Here is a 12,052-nt window from a genome sequence, read left to right as displayed (position 1 = left end):
GATAGCTGGCAACAAGATGACTGCTTTTATGTACACTAATTAAAACACTTATTCATCAACAGAATATAATAATTCAGTAACTGTAGAATAAAATTACTCCTAGGCAATTTTAACAATTCCTTGAGTGTATAAAACAGCAAGCCAGAAATAACCCGTAATAAAAAGATCATATCAAGCTATTTGGAAATGAAACTTAAAAGCTGAGAAATACATTCTAACTTACAAACAGATACACTAAAATCTTCCCCTGAACACGTGAGGTATGGGCTGTATGGACAAGGCTTTCCTGAGAATACAAATATGTCTCATTGTACTGGCAGAAAGTAAATGAGATTTATGGAACCACCTTTGGGTGCGAAGCTCCACCGAGCTGAGCTGCTGCTGTGCCCAGCAGCTGTTACCCGTAACATGCTGTTTAAAGAATGAAAAATGAACAGCTGTGGACTCTGAGAAGAGGGAAACTGCTGAGCTGAGAGATGCCCAAGCGGGATGCCCGTGGTGTGACCGCAGCCACCGGCACGGGCACGGCCTGACCGGGATGTGCCAAACCAGCAGGTCACACACAGCCCCCTCGGGCTGAGACCCAGGAACACCCACTGGGCCACGGGAGGGCTGGAGGGAGGGAAAGATGACTTTGGTGAATGAGATTTATGTCCTGCTCACCATCACATTCAGACACAGCAGCTGCAGCCCTGCTGAGCTGTGCTCGCTCTGTGTCATGCAGCTGTCACCAAAGGTGGTGACTTGTCCCTCCTACCCTGAAGGAGCAAAAGTTGTTCCCACAAGTATTTTTAAATTAGCATTCAAACACTTATCACCTTGCTAAGTGAATGCCAGATATACATCTAAGGAAGAATGGAAGGAAATCCAGCCAAAGCTGTCTAGGAGAGTGAGGAGTCTTTGAATATTAATTCCTAATGAAGGAGATGAGATCAAGAGCATCTCATCCAACCTCCCCATTGTGAGCAGGAACCCATGAGGTCACTCATGAGAATGCCCAAGTTCAGCTAAAAACCAGCACTCAGCAATCACTCAATCAGCTAATCAGCTGTCATTAAACCAGTTCTCCATCTGGAATTGTGGAGAGCCTGCAAGATGGAAAATCCAAGCCTTGCAACACCTAGAACATGGCAGGCAACCAAGTACAGCAGTAATGTCCTTTTTCCTGGGATTCCACAAGGAACAGGGCAGTCTTGGCAGGATATAACTATGGAACACCCATTCCCTGAGTCCAGCAGAGAAAGCCATGCCAGGACACTGGAGTCCCTCACCCCACTACACAGGCCCCATTTAACACAGGATACATTAACTGCTCCCAAAATGGGGACTGCTGTAATGCAGAAGCCTCTGGAGTCAGCTACCATGTGGGAGGAACACATTAACAGGGGCAATCCTGCCTCTTCTCTAAGTAGGTTTTTCCTGGTTTTGTGAACCTAAAATGGATTTTAAGGAAGTGATGATAAAGTCCCTGCCATTCTCTAGCAACAGTAGCACCTTTGTGTAATGCCAGGAGCCTGTTATGAACTGCAGGAACACAATTTCAGAAGAATTGGCAGGTGTTGTGGCAGTAGTAAGAGGGCAGGAGGGGCTGGGGCAGACCACACCTGCAGCTCCCCAGACAGGACAGGGCCAGGGAATCCCTCAGAGAACTGCCATCCCACTGGGAACCTGCACCTGGAAACTGCCAGGGGAAAAGAAACCAACTGTCTAGACAGACTTCTCCTTCTCCACTCCCTGCCTTTCTAAAATTAAAGAAAAAGCTTGGCACTTCTCTAGCACCCACTTCTCCGAAGTTGTCCCTTTGGGATATAACAGCTCTGTAGACATTTGCTCTCTATGACAAATGCTTTGGATGCAAATCATGGAAAGAGCAGTGCGTGAACAGCATCTTCTCCTTGAGGTAGTCTTAGTCATCTCGGTCCCCAGCCCCAAATACAAAAGAACTAACCCTAACAAACACTGTAACATTAAACATCTTCACATTCTGTAAACCGCTGGAGAATGCATCTGCTGCATTCTTACAGAACCATGTGCATCGTGTTGAAGATCATACATTCAACTCTGTCGTGAAATAAATATATAGGAAAAAGAGTAAAAAAACAAACAAACAAAAAAAAAAACCCCAAACAAAAAAGATTCTTGCTACAAGGGCAGGGAGGACCCCTGCCCTGTCTCCTGCCTGGTTGGTGTTTGCCCCTCTCCCGGGGTGAGCGGGCTCCCTGCCCAAGGCTCAGTGTAAGGCTCACTCTTTGCTCACACTTGTCTTGCAGGAATGTAGAACGGCCTTAAAAAGGAGAGGCAGCTGCTCCAGGGGGACATTCACCATTTTTCCTGGTAAGAAAGAAACCAGAATTAGCAGCCACTCCTGAATCAGTTTTCAGAGACACCTAAGCCAGCAGCACTGGAGACGGTTTTACCTTGAACCTCTCACAGAAACAGTTAATCATCCTACAGCTACATTAGACATTTGATATGCATTTGGACACAATATGATTTATCATTTAACAAACAGAAAGCAAAATAAATGGGCAAAGTCAGATCAAAATGATTTCTCCACAATGAAGAAGTATTTATAGAAAGTGGGAAAGGCTAAATCCCATCTCACCTCAAACCTCCTTGTTGATGTCTGTGAGTAAATTACGAGAGCTACCCTGAGATTATTATCTAGTTCATTATGACGGAGTAGGATGAAGCATACAGAGCCTTGACACAGGGAGGCAAGCATCTCCCTTTGCCATAACATTCAGGAACATTCAGTTTTAGTCACGCCAGGCCTTGGAGATCTAATTAGCAACACAACTGCAGTTGAGAATTCACCTGCGGATTTCCGAGGTCCAGATGAGGAAATCTGGGGGGGTTACACTGATCTGCCTGAACTCTGCTGATCACTTTTTGCTCAGTTCAGGGATCTCCCTAATTCTGATAACCACTCACGGGAGGATCGCACCCTTTTGAGACAAAATGCTCCCCAGCAAGGAGTGAGAGAAGCATAAGGGGAGACCGAACAATGTACTTAAAAGGTTGGAGCAAGGCACCTTTTCCCAGAGTGGGACTAACCCTGTGCCCCCCACATCACCAGGACACTTAGCCAAGAGCCCCCCAGACTGGATGAGCTCAGGGCAACAGGACGGGCTTAAAGATGGGCACAAGCTCTGATAGGAAATGATCCCACACAAACATCCCCAACCAAACTCCACAAGAATTTCACCGCAGTAAGTTAATGATCTTTTAGAAGCAAGTTTCCTCAGGAGTTACCTGCAATGTAGCGAATCTCTGGCAAACACATCATTAAATCCGGGAAGCGGTTTGGCTGGTGGGGGTATTTGTACTCGGTGAAGTCCTGGCACACGTACCAGTACCGCTTGTTCAGCTGCTCCAGCTGGGAGGCGTTGGTCAGACCCCTGATATCTGCACAGGAATACAATTAGAGCAATGAAAACATAACAAAAAAACATCTCAGAAGAGCAGCAGCTTCGCACTTACTGCCACTTCTTCACGACAGACTGATTTCTGTCAGTCTGATGTGGGCCCCTGCTTTGGAGACTGGCTTCCAGCACCCAGTGAGACCAGCACCAAAATTCCCATCTCCCCTCCAGCTGTGCCTGCATCATGATGCATCTTTATATGTTTGTTTGGATCCAGGATGTCCCTCCACAAAAGGCTGGGAAGAGAACAGCTGATGTCCTACACTGCTCACCTGCAGCTCAGTGAATGCTCTTGGAGACAACCCAGCCCCAGCAACCTGAGATCCCTGCCTGGCACAACACAGCCACGTGTCAAGGTTTGGTCCTCACAGCAAATCAGTGCAACACCTCCTCAGACAGGAATACATTGGTTTTAGCAGTATTATCTTGGCTGAGGGCTCTATAATTCAAGATAGCACTACATTTCTCCTCATCTGCTTATGAATTATGTCACGGGAGCTTTATAAACTTGTCAAGTTATTTTTAAATTTAGCTTTGCCAATGTCAGGCAACACACACAAAGGAAAAATGGACAGGCAGGAAGTCCCAGGGGTAGCATGACCAGAGGCATCAGCACTGGCAGGTCCTGGGGAGGATCCAGGAGTGAGGAAGCTGAGGAGCCTCGGAGCAGGCTCGGTGCAGGGAGACCACCTGACGGAAGAGGCATTGATCTACTGCCCAAAAGCTGACTTTTAAAAATAAGTCTCAGGTATTTCACATAAAAAATTGCAAACTTCAACTAAAAATAAAAGAAGACAGGAAGTTAATGAAAATACATTTTGGAAAACAATGGAGACAGCTCGAGAAGTGCATTATCCAGTGTCAGGAAACTGCCCAGGGAAGCAAACCGGAACCTCGGCCCGGCACAGATTGAAGAGTCAGCATTATCTCCTCTGGAAATGAGCGGGGGAGGAGGGAGCCCACAGCACATTTTTACAGACTGCAACTATCTTTCACAGTACAAAAGACTCTGGGGACATTTATTTCCAAAATTACAGCTGAACACTATTCACCGAGCATTTGTCTCTGCATGGATTCTGAAATGCCCGGGGTCTTGAAGAAGCCTGAACTGCCAGCTTTAATATGCTGCTTACTCAACAGGAGGATACAGCCTTTTCCTAGGCTGAACTCATGGCCTGCATGTAAATACCTTATTCACTGTGAAGAGTCAGATGTAGGTACAGAACCTAAAAAAGCAGGAGCCCAGCTAAGAGACCTAAGGATACATCCTGAAGGTAAACATTTTAATGAGTCTGAAAAGCTCTAAAAAGAGAGTAATCAGTCTTATAAATTCACCCTTTGGAGCATAAAAATGAACAAGTGGGGCTGCTGCCTCCTCTCTGCTGCCTCACCTTGGTTTAGGAAGTTGATGGCTTTCATGCAGGCGTACTCCTCGTTGCTGACCTTCAGCTGGTTGAATTTGCGAAAGAGGTAGATCAACCGCTCCATCACCTCCATCCCCTCTTCACTGAACCTGCAGGACAGAGCTCACACATCAGCACACGGACTGGACACTGAAGGCATGAAGCTTGCTAAAGGAACTGCAGAGATTTTTAACACCTTGCAGGAGAATTAAGTAAAGAAAAAGTCACCAAAACTGCCTGAAGTCTGCTGGTACTAAAAGTAATGAGGAAAATGTCTCAGTTACAAATGCAGAATGATAGAACCATGGAATGGTTTGGGTGGAAATTACCACCAAGCTCATCCAGCCCCATCCCTTTGCTAAGGGCAGGGACACCTTCCACTACACCACGTTACTCAGAGCCCCAACCTGCCTGGTCCAGGGATGGAGAGTCCACAATCTACAGATATTTGTAGGGAAAAAACCTCTCTTGGTGATTCAGTTCACCACCAGCCTGTTCTGACAGTGGAGAAGGTTTCACAGAGCCAGGAATCTGCAGTGAAGCCAGTGACAGAGATGGGCAGCACAGGGCACACTGATGCACAGGAAACACCCCAAAACCTCCTGGAAAAAAGCCTGATGGAGATTGTGTGGGCACAGAATGAGGTCCTCCTGCTAAAGAGGGTGCCACACTTCATCAGGAGCAATACCCCACGTGTGCACCACCAAAAAGCCATGGGGAAGGACCAGGCTGGAGTGGAGAGGGAGGGTGTGGAGGGCTGTGGGTGTCTGCAGGCAACTCCAGACCATCCCACGCCTGCCCAGGGCCAGAACAGCCTCTTGGGAACACATCTCACAGCAACAGCCCCGGCTTGAAAGCAGCCACATATTGCAAAAGCACTCAGAAGTGGGACAGAAGTGTTTCGGGAAGCTTCAGCGTGCTCTGGCATTGTGCAGCACAAAGAATAAGAGCACAGCCAGCAAGCCATCTCTGAATAGAACAGAAATAGAACCTTTTTCACTGAATAATACCTTATTTTGGCATGTGTGTTTGTTTACTTCAAAGTTATTTGTAAAATGCATGGTGGGGTTTGACCTCTGCAAAGTGAAAACAAGCTGTCTGAACTCCAGGTCAGTTCTTCAAGAAAGTAATACTGTAAGTGATGAAAGCCTTGTCGGCTAATCTAAAGTTGTACAAGTTTTCTTGCTCTCCAGTTGACATTAAAAATCTTGCAGGTGCAAGATTGCAAAGCTCAAGAAGTTAATGAGCACAAAGACCACTCAGTCATCTGTTGGGTTTAATTGTTTTTAGAGCATGCACATTTTTACCAGCCACTCATCACTTCATAAATCCAGGAGAGCTCTTCTCTCATTCCTGCAGTTGAACTGTCTTACTTTTCTGCACATACTTTCCTCCCCCTTTCAAACAAAGCTGTTCTGTTTTTCACAGCCCTATTTCTTCTCGAGGACTAACTCCTCCACACACTTTTCCTTGCAGTTTACACCAGGCAAGTTTCTGGCTGGGAGTTGTCCGGATCAGCTGGTGAGGAGGGGGAAGGGAAGCACTATCAGGAGTGCTGGGGGAGGTCAGGAGTCCATTCATTTCATATTCATCTTCAGAAAAACAGCACAATAAAAGAAAACATTTGATCTAGCAGGCAAACAGAACATTTAGCCAGTTGTCAGAAGCAATTAAAGGGGCTGGGGAGCTTGTTCTATGCCTTTGTCACCCATGCTTTAGCACTGCTCTTGTCATTTTGTTAAGAGCAGAAATTAACCCTGAAGTGCCAGACCATCCCTGCTCAGTGAGATTTCTCCAACCAGGTGTGAGCTCTAATGAAGTTCCCTTTGCAGTTATTCCTGATCACTGCCAGAAGATCCAGGGGCTCTTTGAGATCACCCACAAATGGGACACCTCTCCAAAAGGGCCCCTCTCAAATCCAAAGGGACCAGCTTTTCCACGAGTGCTTTGGACAGGGAGACTGATACCCATGAGCTATCCCACTGCTGCTGGAGACAGCCAAGCCATGGCTGAAGGACCACGGAGACCAGTGGGAGGGAGCCCCACAGCTCCAGACCCCTCATCTGTGCAGCTTCCTGCTAAATGGCTTTTTGGGAGTGCACTCTCCCAGGTTACTAATGACCATTAATGACACTTGAAAATTTAAATCACAAGAAGAGACTGCAGAAGCATTCCGCTCCCAAGAACACCTATTTTCATCCACACGCACAGATCTTCTCTGAAGGACCTTCAAGGCAACCAGCTCTGAATTGCTGGTTTCTGCAGGGTGAGGATTCCTCCTTTGTCTCGCAGTCTTACCTCTCGCTTGTATTTATCACAAACTCAAAATGAAACAAACACTTCTCTTGTGAGGCTCTGACCAGGACAGCAGGAACAAAAGGACAGCTGAATGCAAGAACAAGTGTCATTGTGGTTTTCTATGACCCTCAGTGCTCCTTGCAGGAGCTGCACCAGATGCACGATGAATGGCTGTGCAGAGCAGTGCTGCACAGGAACCTGTCCCAGGAAATGTGACACCTGGGGCCAGCTCCCCAGTCCCCACCATGGGCTCAGCCAGCCAGTGCCTCTGCTTGTCACAGCAGATGCACAAAAGAGCCCCTAAGAACCATGAGATGCTGCAATGGCTGAGGACCACAGCAGTGTTCTAAATCTCTGCTCATCAGACATCCCCTGGTGGCTCCAGCAGCATCGTGAGCCCAGCAAGGACAGAGAGCAAAGAGCAGGTGTTTAAAGGGAGGATGGGCAGCAGTTTGTCTAAATCCTACCTGTTCTGCCATAGCATGGTGAGACTGGAACTCTACTACCAAAGGAAAAATCTGTCTGGCACCAAGACTACAAAATAAAATACCCAAACCAAAAAACAACACCCTGACCAAAATGATAAATGAAAGGCAAGTTCCTCAGAGCATCAGATAGTCTGTACCACAGAAAAAACAAGAGCTAAATTGCAACATCTTTAAATTTATCTAATCAAAACAATGAAAAAGCAATTAATAATGAACACTTTGATAGTACAGACAACCAGCTATGTGAACAACCTTTCCACTGGCCCACAGGGTTTTTAAATAACACTTTCTTTTCTGTGTGTCAGGGTTACCCAAAGTCTTGGTTACTTTTACCCTCCTCGTAAAAAGGTGGCCTGTAGGGAGGACAACAGCATTCCTCCATGGAATTCAAACAGTCCCATGCATCACCGTGCCCTTCCCTACAGAAGGAAGTTAGCACTGCCTAACCATGACGTGCTTTCTAAGCCTGGAACAAGCGTTCCCTAAAAAATACAAAAGGAAAACAGCCACAGGTAAAGTGACTGTCCCAGGAGGTGGTCAGAGGACACCTGTCTGTTGGGCTCCTCATCTCCAGATCTCGCTGCCTCACCCACCCTGGGCTCAGCCCATCTCACCTGTGCAGCTCATCGTCAGAGGGAGAGTACTTGGAGGTGACGTCTGCAAGGTCACCAAAGATCTGTTTGCTGTAAACAGTCAGCGAGGAGAGCAGTATCAGCTCCTGCCACGTAGAGCTGAGCAGGCAGGTATAGTCCTTGATGGAGAGCTCGCAGAAGAACGGCAGCTTCTTGATCCAAGCAATCTGCCTGAAAAGCAATTCATCCGCCAGACGGCACAGCAACGCAAACAGCTCTGCCTGAGTCACTTTATACCTGCAGGCACGGTTAATACAAAGGCAGAAAAAACATTAGAAGCATTGAATGACATCATCTGATGAAGCGCTTAAAAACAAGGAATTGTCCAGAGCCCAGGGTGCCACTCGGCGACGGAAACCACGACGCTCAGCACCCACCCTGCCCAGGCAAGGGCTGAGGGCATCCCAGAGCCCCCAGGTGTCACCCACTTGCCCAGCACCCCATGCCAGGCCCGTGCACCCCAGCTCCACCCCCAGCAGGACGGGACGGGGTCTGGTTTGCCGCCTGCACTTTGGGCACCCGGGGCACGTCCCCGCTCACACGCACCCGTCCTCGATGAGCATGGGGGTGCCGAGGGGCTCCAGGTCCTCAGCACACAGCAGCTGGCTGACGAGGCCGTGCGACTGCGGCTCCAGGCTGCGCGGCTGCGGCGCCAGCAGCGCCGAGTGCGCCGAGTAGCTAAAAAGGTGCGGCAGGTACTGGTAGTGCGTGGACACCGGCGTGCCCAGGTACTGATCCCTGAGTGCAGCGAACCCGTTCAGCTCCACAGACCTACTGGAAAAGGAAAAGCTCTTCAATACGCCCCCAAAACTCCACCTGCTTCGTTGGAATGATGCGTGCGGCTCCATCAGAAACGTGAATAAAAATAGGGAAAGCAAACAGAAGGGAAATGTTTTTGTGTTTGGGCTCACCCTGGAAAGAGCCTGGCTGGGCACCGCTTCCATGAGATGGAGATCTGGGAGCTGCAGCTGAGCTCAGGGAGCAATGCAGAAACCCCAAACGCACCTGTGCCCAGCCTTTCCACCCCAGCTTCCTTACGGGGCCAGAATTTAGGATTGCACATGAAGTACTCACACAGCCAGTGAACGCAAACAAGGCCAAGCTTAAGCTGTAACTGAAAGCAGATGGGATCAGGTCTGAGATTCTTGCTGTGTTTGCAATCAAAGGCTGCATCAGGAGGTTTGCACTCACAGTAGCCAAATTTAGTGTAACAACACCAATTACTAACATAAATGGTTTTCTTTTCAAAATCTGTACACAGCAGAGAGGAAGAGCTTATGCAGAATGAGCAGTGAAAGGTGATCAAGTTCTCAAGATTTGCAGAAAACACAATCAATATAAACTGAGGTATATTTTAAATATAATTTAAACTTAAGATTGTCTTCCTTTACTCATAAACATCTCAGTTCCCAGTTCAATTTTTTTCAGTTTGTCTTAGAACACAATCAGAGAGGTAAGAACCTGCTGCATGACCAGTTTACACAAAGATGCATTCACATCTTTTTCCAACACTGACCCCAAGTACCACTCAGGGAAAGAAACCCAAGATTCCTGTAACACCAAATTCTTCCAGGTGTCATTCCCACCTTGAAGATGGAGTAGAAACAGGTGAAGGCTGGTTGCTCTCAGAAACTCCATTTCCAGGGGAACTATGGTCACTGTCTCCGTTGTTGCTCCATGACATGTTTGCCTCTCCCTCAAATTCTTGCCCAGACATAATTCTCTCAATCTCTTCCTCTGATATCTGTCAAATGCAGGACACAATGGTTACTTTGGCTGGGAACAGAAAAAGCAAAGCCTCTGTTTGCAAACACCTTTTCCAGCCACATCCAACAGGGCTGAGCCTCCTGCCCCCCTGCAGGTACCACATCCTTCCTCTGCATTTAACAACACACATGAAAAATTCTATTTACAGGTAATGGTGGTGACCTCCAACTCCAGCAGTACCACTCAAGTGAGGGTAGCACAGCAGACAGGAACTGACACATGAAGAGATGATGTCAGATGGACATGGCTGTAAATCAGCCACTTTCACACCATGAAAAACCTGGGAGTAATTGAGGCCAGTGCATTGGGAACATCACTCAGGACTGAGAGGGAAAGGCAAACAGGAGGTGGGGCAGGCTCTGATTTGATAAAGCAATCAAGAGAGGCAAGGTGACACGTATAAAATCAGTCAGGAAAACATTTACAGGGAGGCAGAGTTCCCTATTTTCCTGCAGATAAGAATCAGGTGGCACCTGAAGTAGCAACTGAACATCTAATACTTAAGTTCTAGAGAGTAAAATACACAAAGCTAAAATGAAGTAAAAAAAAAAAATTAAAACTGAGTTCACTGTAATATAAAGTTTCAAAAAAGTGCTGGGCATGCTCCTGGAGGAATGTTCCACCACTAATGGGAAAAATGCAACAAAAATTTAGAGGCTTTTTTTTTTTTTTTTTTTTTTTAATTCTGTGTATGTCCCTTAATGCAAACAGCAGGAAACAGGTCTGTGTGGTTCCAGGCAGGCTGTGTCTGACACTGCCCAGCTGGGCAGAGTGGTGCTTGCTTGGCTCCTCATGCATTGGGCTGGGCTGAGTGCTCCTTCCCAGGCACTCAGACTCACAGCAACTGCTTTCAGTGTTATTTCTATTTTGCTAAAATAAACAGTAAACTTTTAAAAGACCCCTTTTCCAGAAGCAAGCTGGAAATGGCCATCATTCCTCAGGCGTGTGGCACAAGCTGCTGTGCTGAATTACCTTGTGCTTTACAAGGCATCTCTGCACAAGCTGTGCCATCAATCAGACAGACATTTACTGGTGCCCTGCTTGCCACAGCTGAAGGGATTGCAGCAGGCAGACTGAGATTTACTGGGAGTCGTGGAGGGACAGATGTCCTTGTGTGGCTCACAAAGGACAGGGTGCTGCTGTCTGTGTGTCCATGCAGCACCCCAGGACAGCAGCACCCAGCTCTATTCACCAACTCACAGCTCACGATGTGCTTCTGACAGAGTCAGAGCCCTGCCACACAGCAGGAGGCACAGCCAGGGATGATGGAGGCTCAGCCAAGCCAGCCCCAGCCTAGGCTGAGCTGCTGCCATGGTCTGAGCCCAGCCCAGCCAAGCCAGGAGCCCAAAAGCTGAAGAGAACATGGAGGGACAGTCACACATGCTCACCTGGACAGGTCCAATGCTTTTGTTTCTGCCTCCTGGCATGCCATCCTCCCTGATTGCTGCAAGATATAACCAAACCTTAGTGAGGAACACTACTGCCAGGTATTCCCAAAGTGCATAAGTAGATACCTATCTATGTTGAAAGAAGTTTTTTATACCTTAAAAGATTAATTTTTCTTTTTAAAGAAGTTTACCAAAAAAGGCTCCAGTGCTTGAGCAGCACACACCATGGTTCTCATCCCAAAAGGCACAGACACATTGATGGGGCTACAAGCACTACTCAAGGATTTTAGTTTCTTCACGTGCTCCATGAGTGACAGGTAAATGAAGAAATAGCAATCCTTTATCACAATTAATCCCAGCATAATTTGAGAAGTGACACACGGCGAGGAACCCTATCTGACCCCTGCAAATAACCCAATGAATGCCCAGGACTGCTGGAAAATGAGATGTGGAGGCCAGCACTTCCCACTCCACTGCCCACAGCCCCATGAAGCACCAGAGTCCCCCAGAGAGACACCACCAGTGCTGCCACCAACACAGACTCAAAGCCCTGCACTGTGACTGCAGACCCTGCTGTCACTTCGGAGGGTCACAGTGTCACCTCACATCTCCTACAGCCACCACAGAAAATGGAGGGGAGACGTTTGACCC

General features: G+C 47.6%; 1 protein-coding gene across 1 annotated transcript in view; it reads right to left on the bottom strand.

The window, feature by feature from the left end:
* Nucleotides 1-1,421: 1,421 nt before the first annotated feature.
* NR6A1 (nuclear receptor subfamily 6 group A member 1) overlaps nucleotides 1,422-12,052 on the bottom strand; it is a 60,370-nt gene continuing 49,739 nt past the window's right edge. The window contains exons 5-11 of the mRNA XM_062505931.1: nucleotides 11,402-11,457; nucleotides 9,833-9,990; nucleotides 8,793-9,020; nucleotides 8,229-8,483; nucleotides 4,817-4,938; nucleotides 3,256-3,408; nucleotides 1,422-2,331 (exon numbers count right to left, since the gene is read on the bottom strand). Of these exons, the coding sequence (XP_062361915.1) occupies nucleotides 2,243-2,331; nucleotides 3,256-3,408; nucleotides 4,817-4,938; nucleotides 8,229-8,483; nucleotides 8,793-9,020; nucleotides 9,833-9,990; nucleotides 11,402-11,457 (1,061 nt within the window). The 3' untranslated portion in view covers nucleotides 1,422-2,242. The remainder of the gene's footprint in view (nucleotides 2,332-3,255; nucleotides 3,409-4,816; nucleotides 4,939-8,228; nucleotides 8,484-8,792; nucleotides 9,021-9,832; nucleotides 9,991-11,401; nucleotides 11,458-12,052) is intronic.

Source organism: Cinclus cinclus, chromosome 19 (assembly GCF_963662255.1).
Source record: "Cinclus cinclus chromosome 19, bCinCin1.1, whole genome shotgun sequence".
Lineage (NCBI taxonomy): Eukaryota > Metazoa > Chordata > Aves > Passeriformes > Cinclidae > Cinclus > Cinclus cinclus.
Note: the sequence above shows the minus strand (reverse complement) of the source record. Positions and strands in the feature narration are given on the sequence as shown.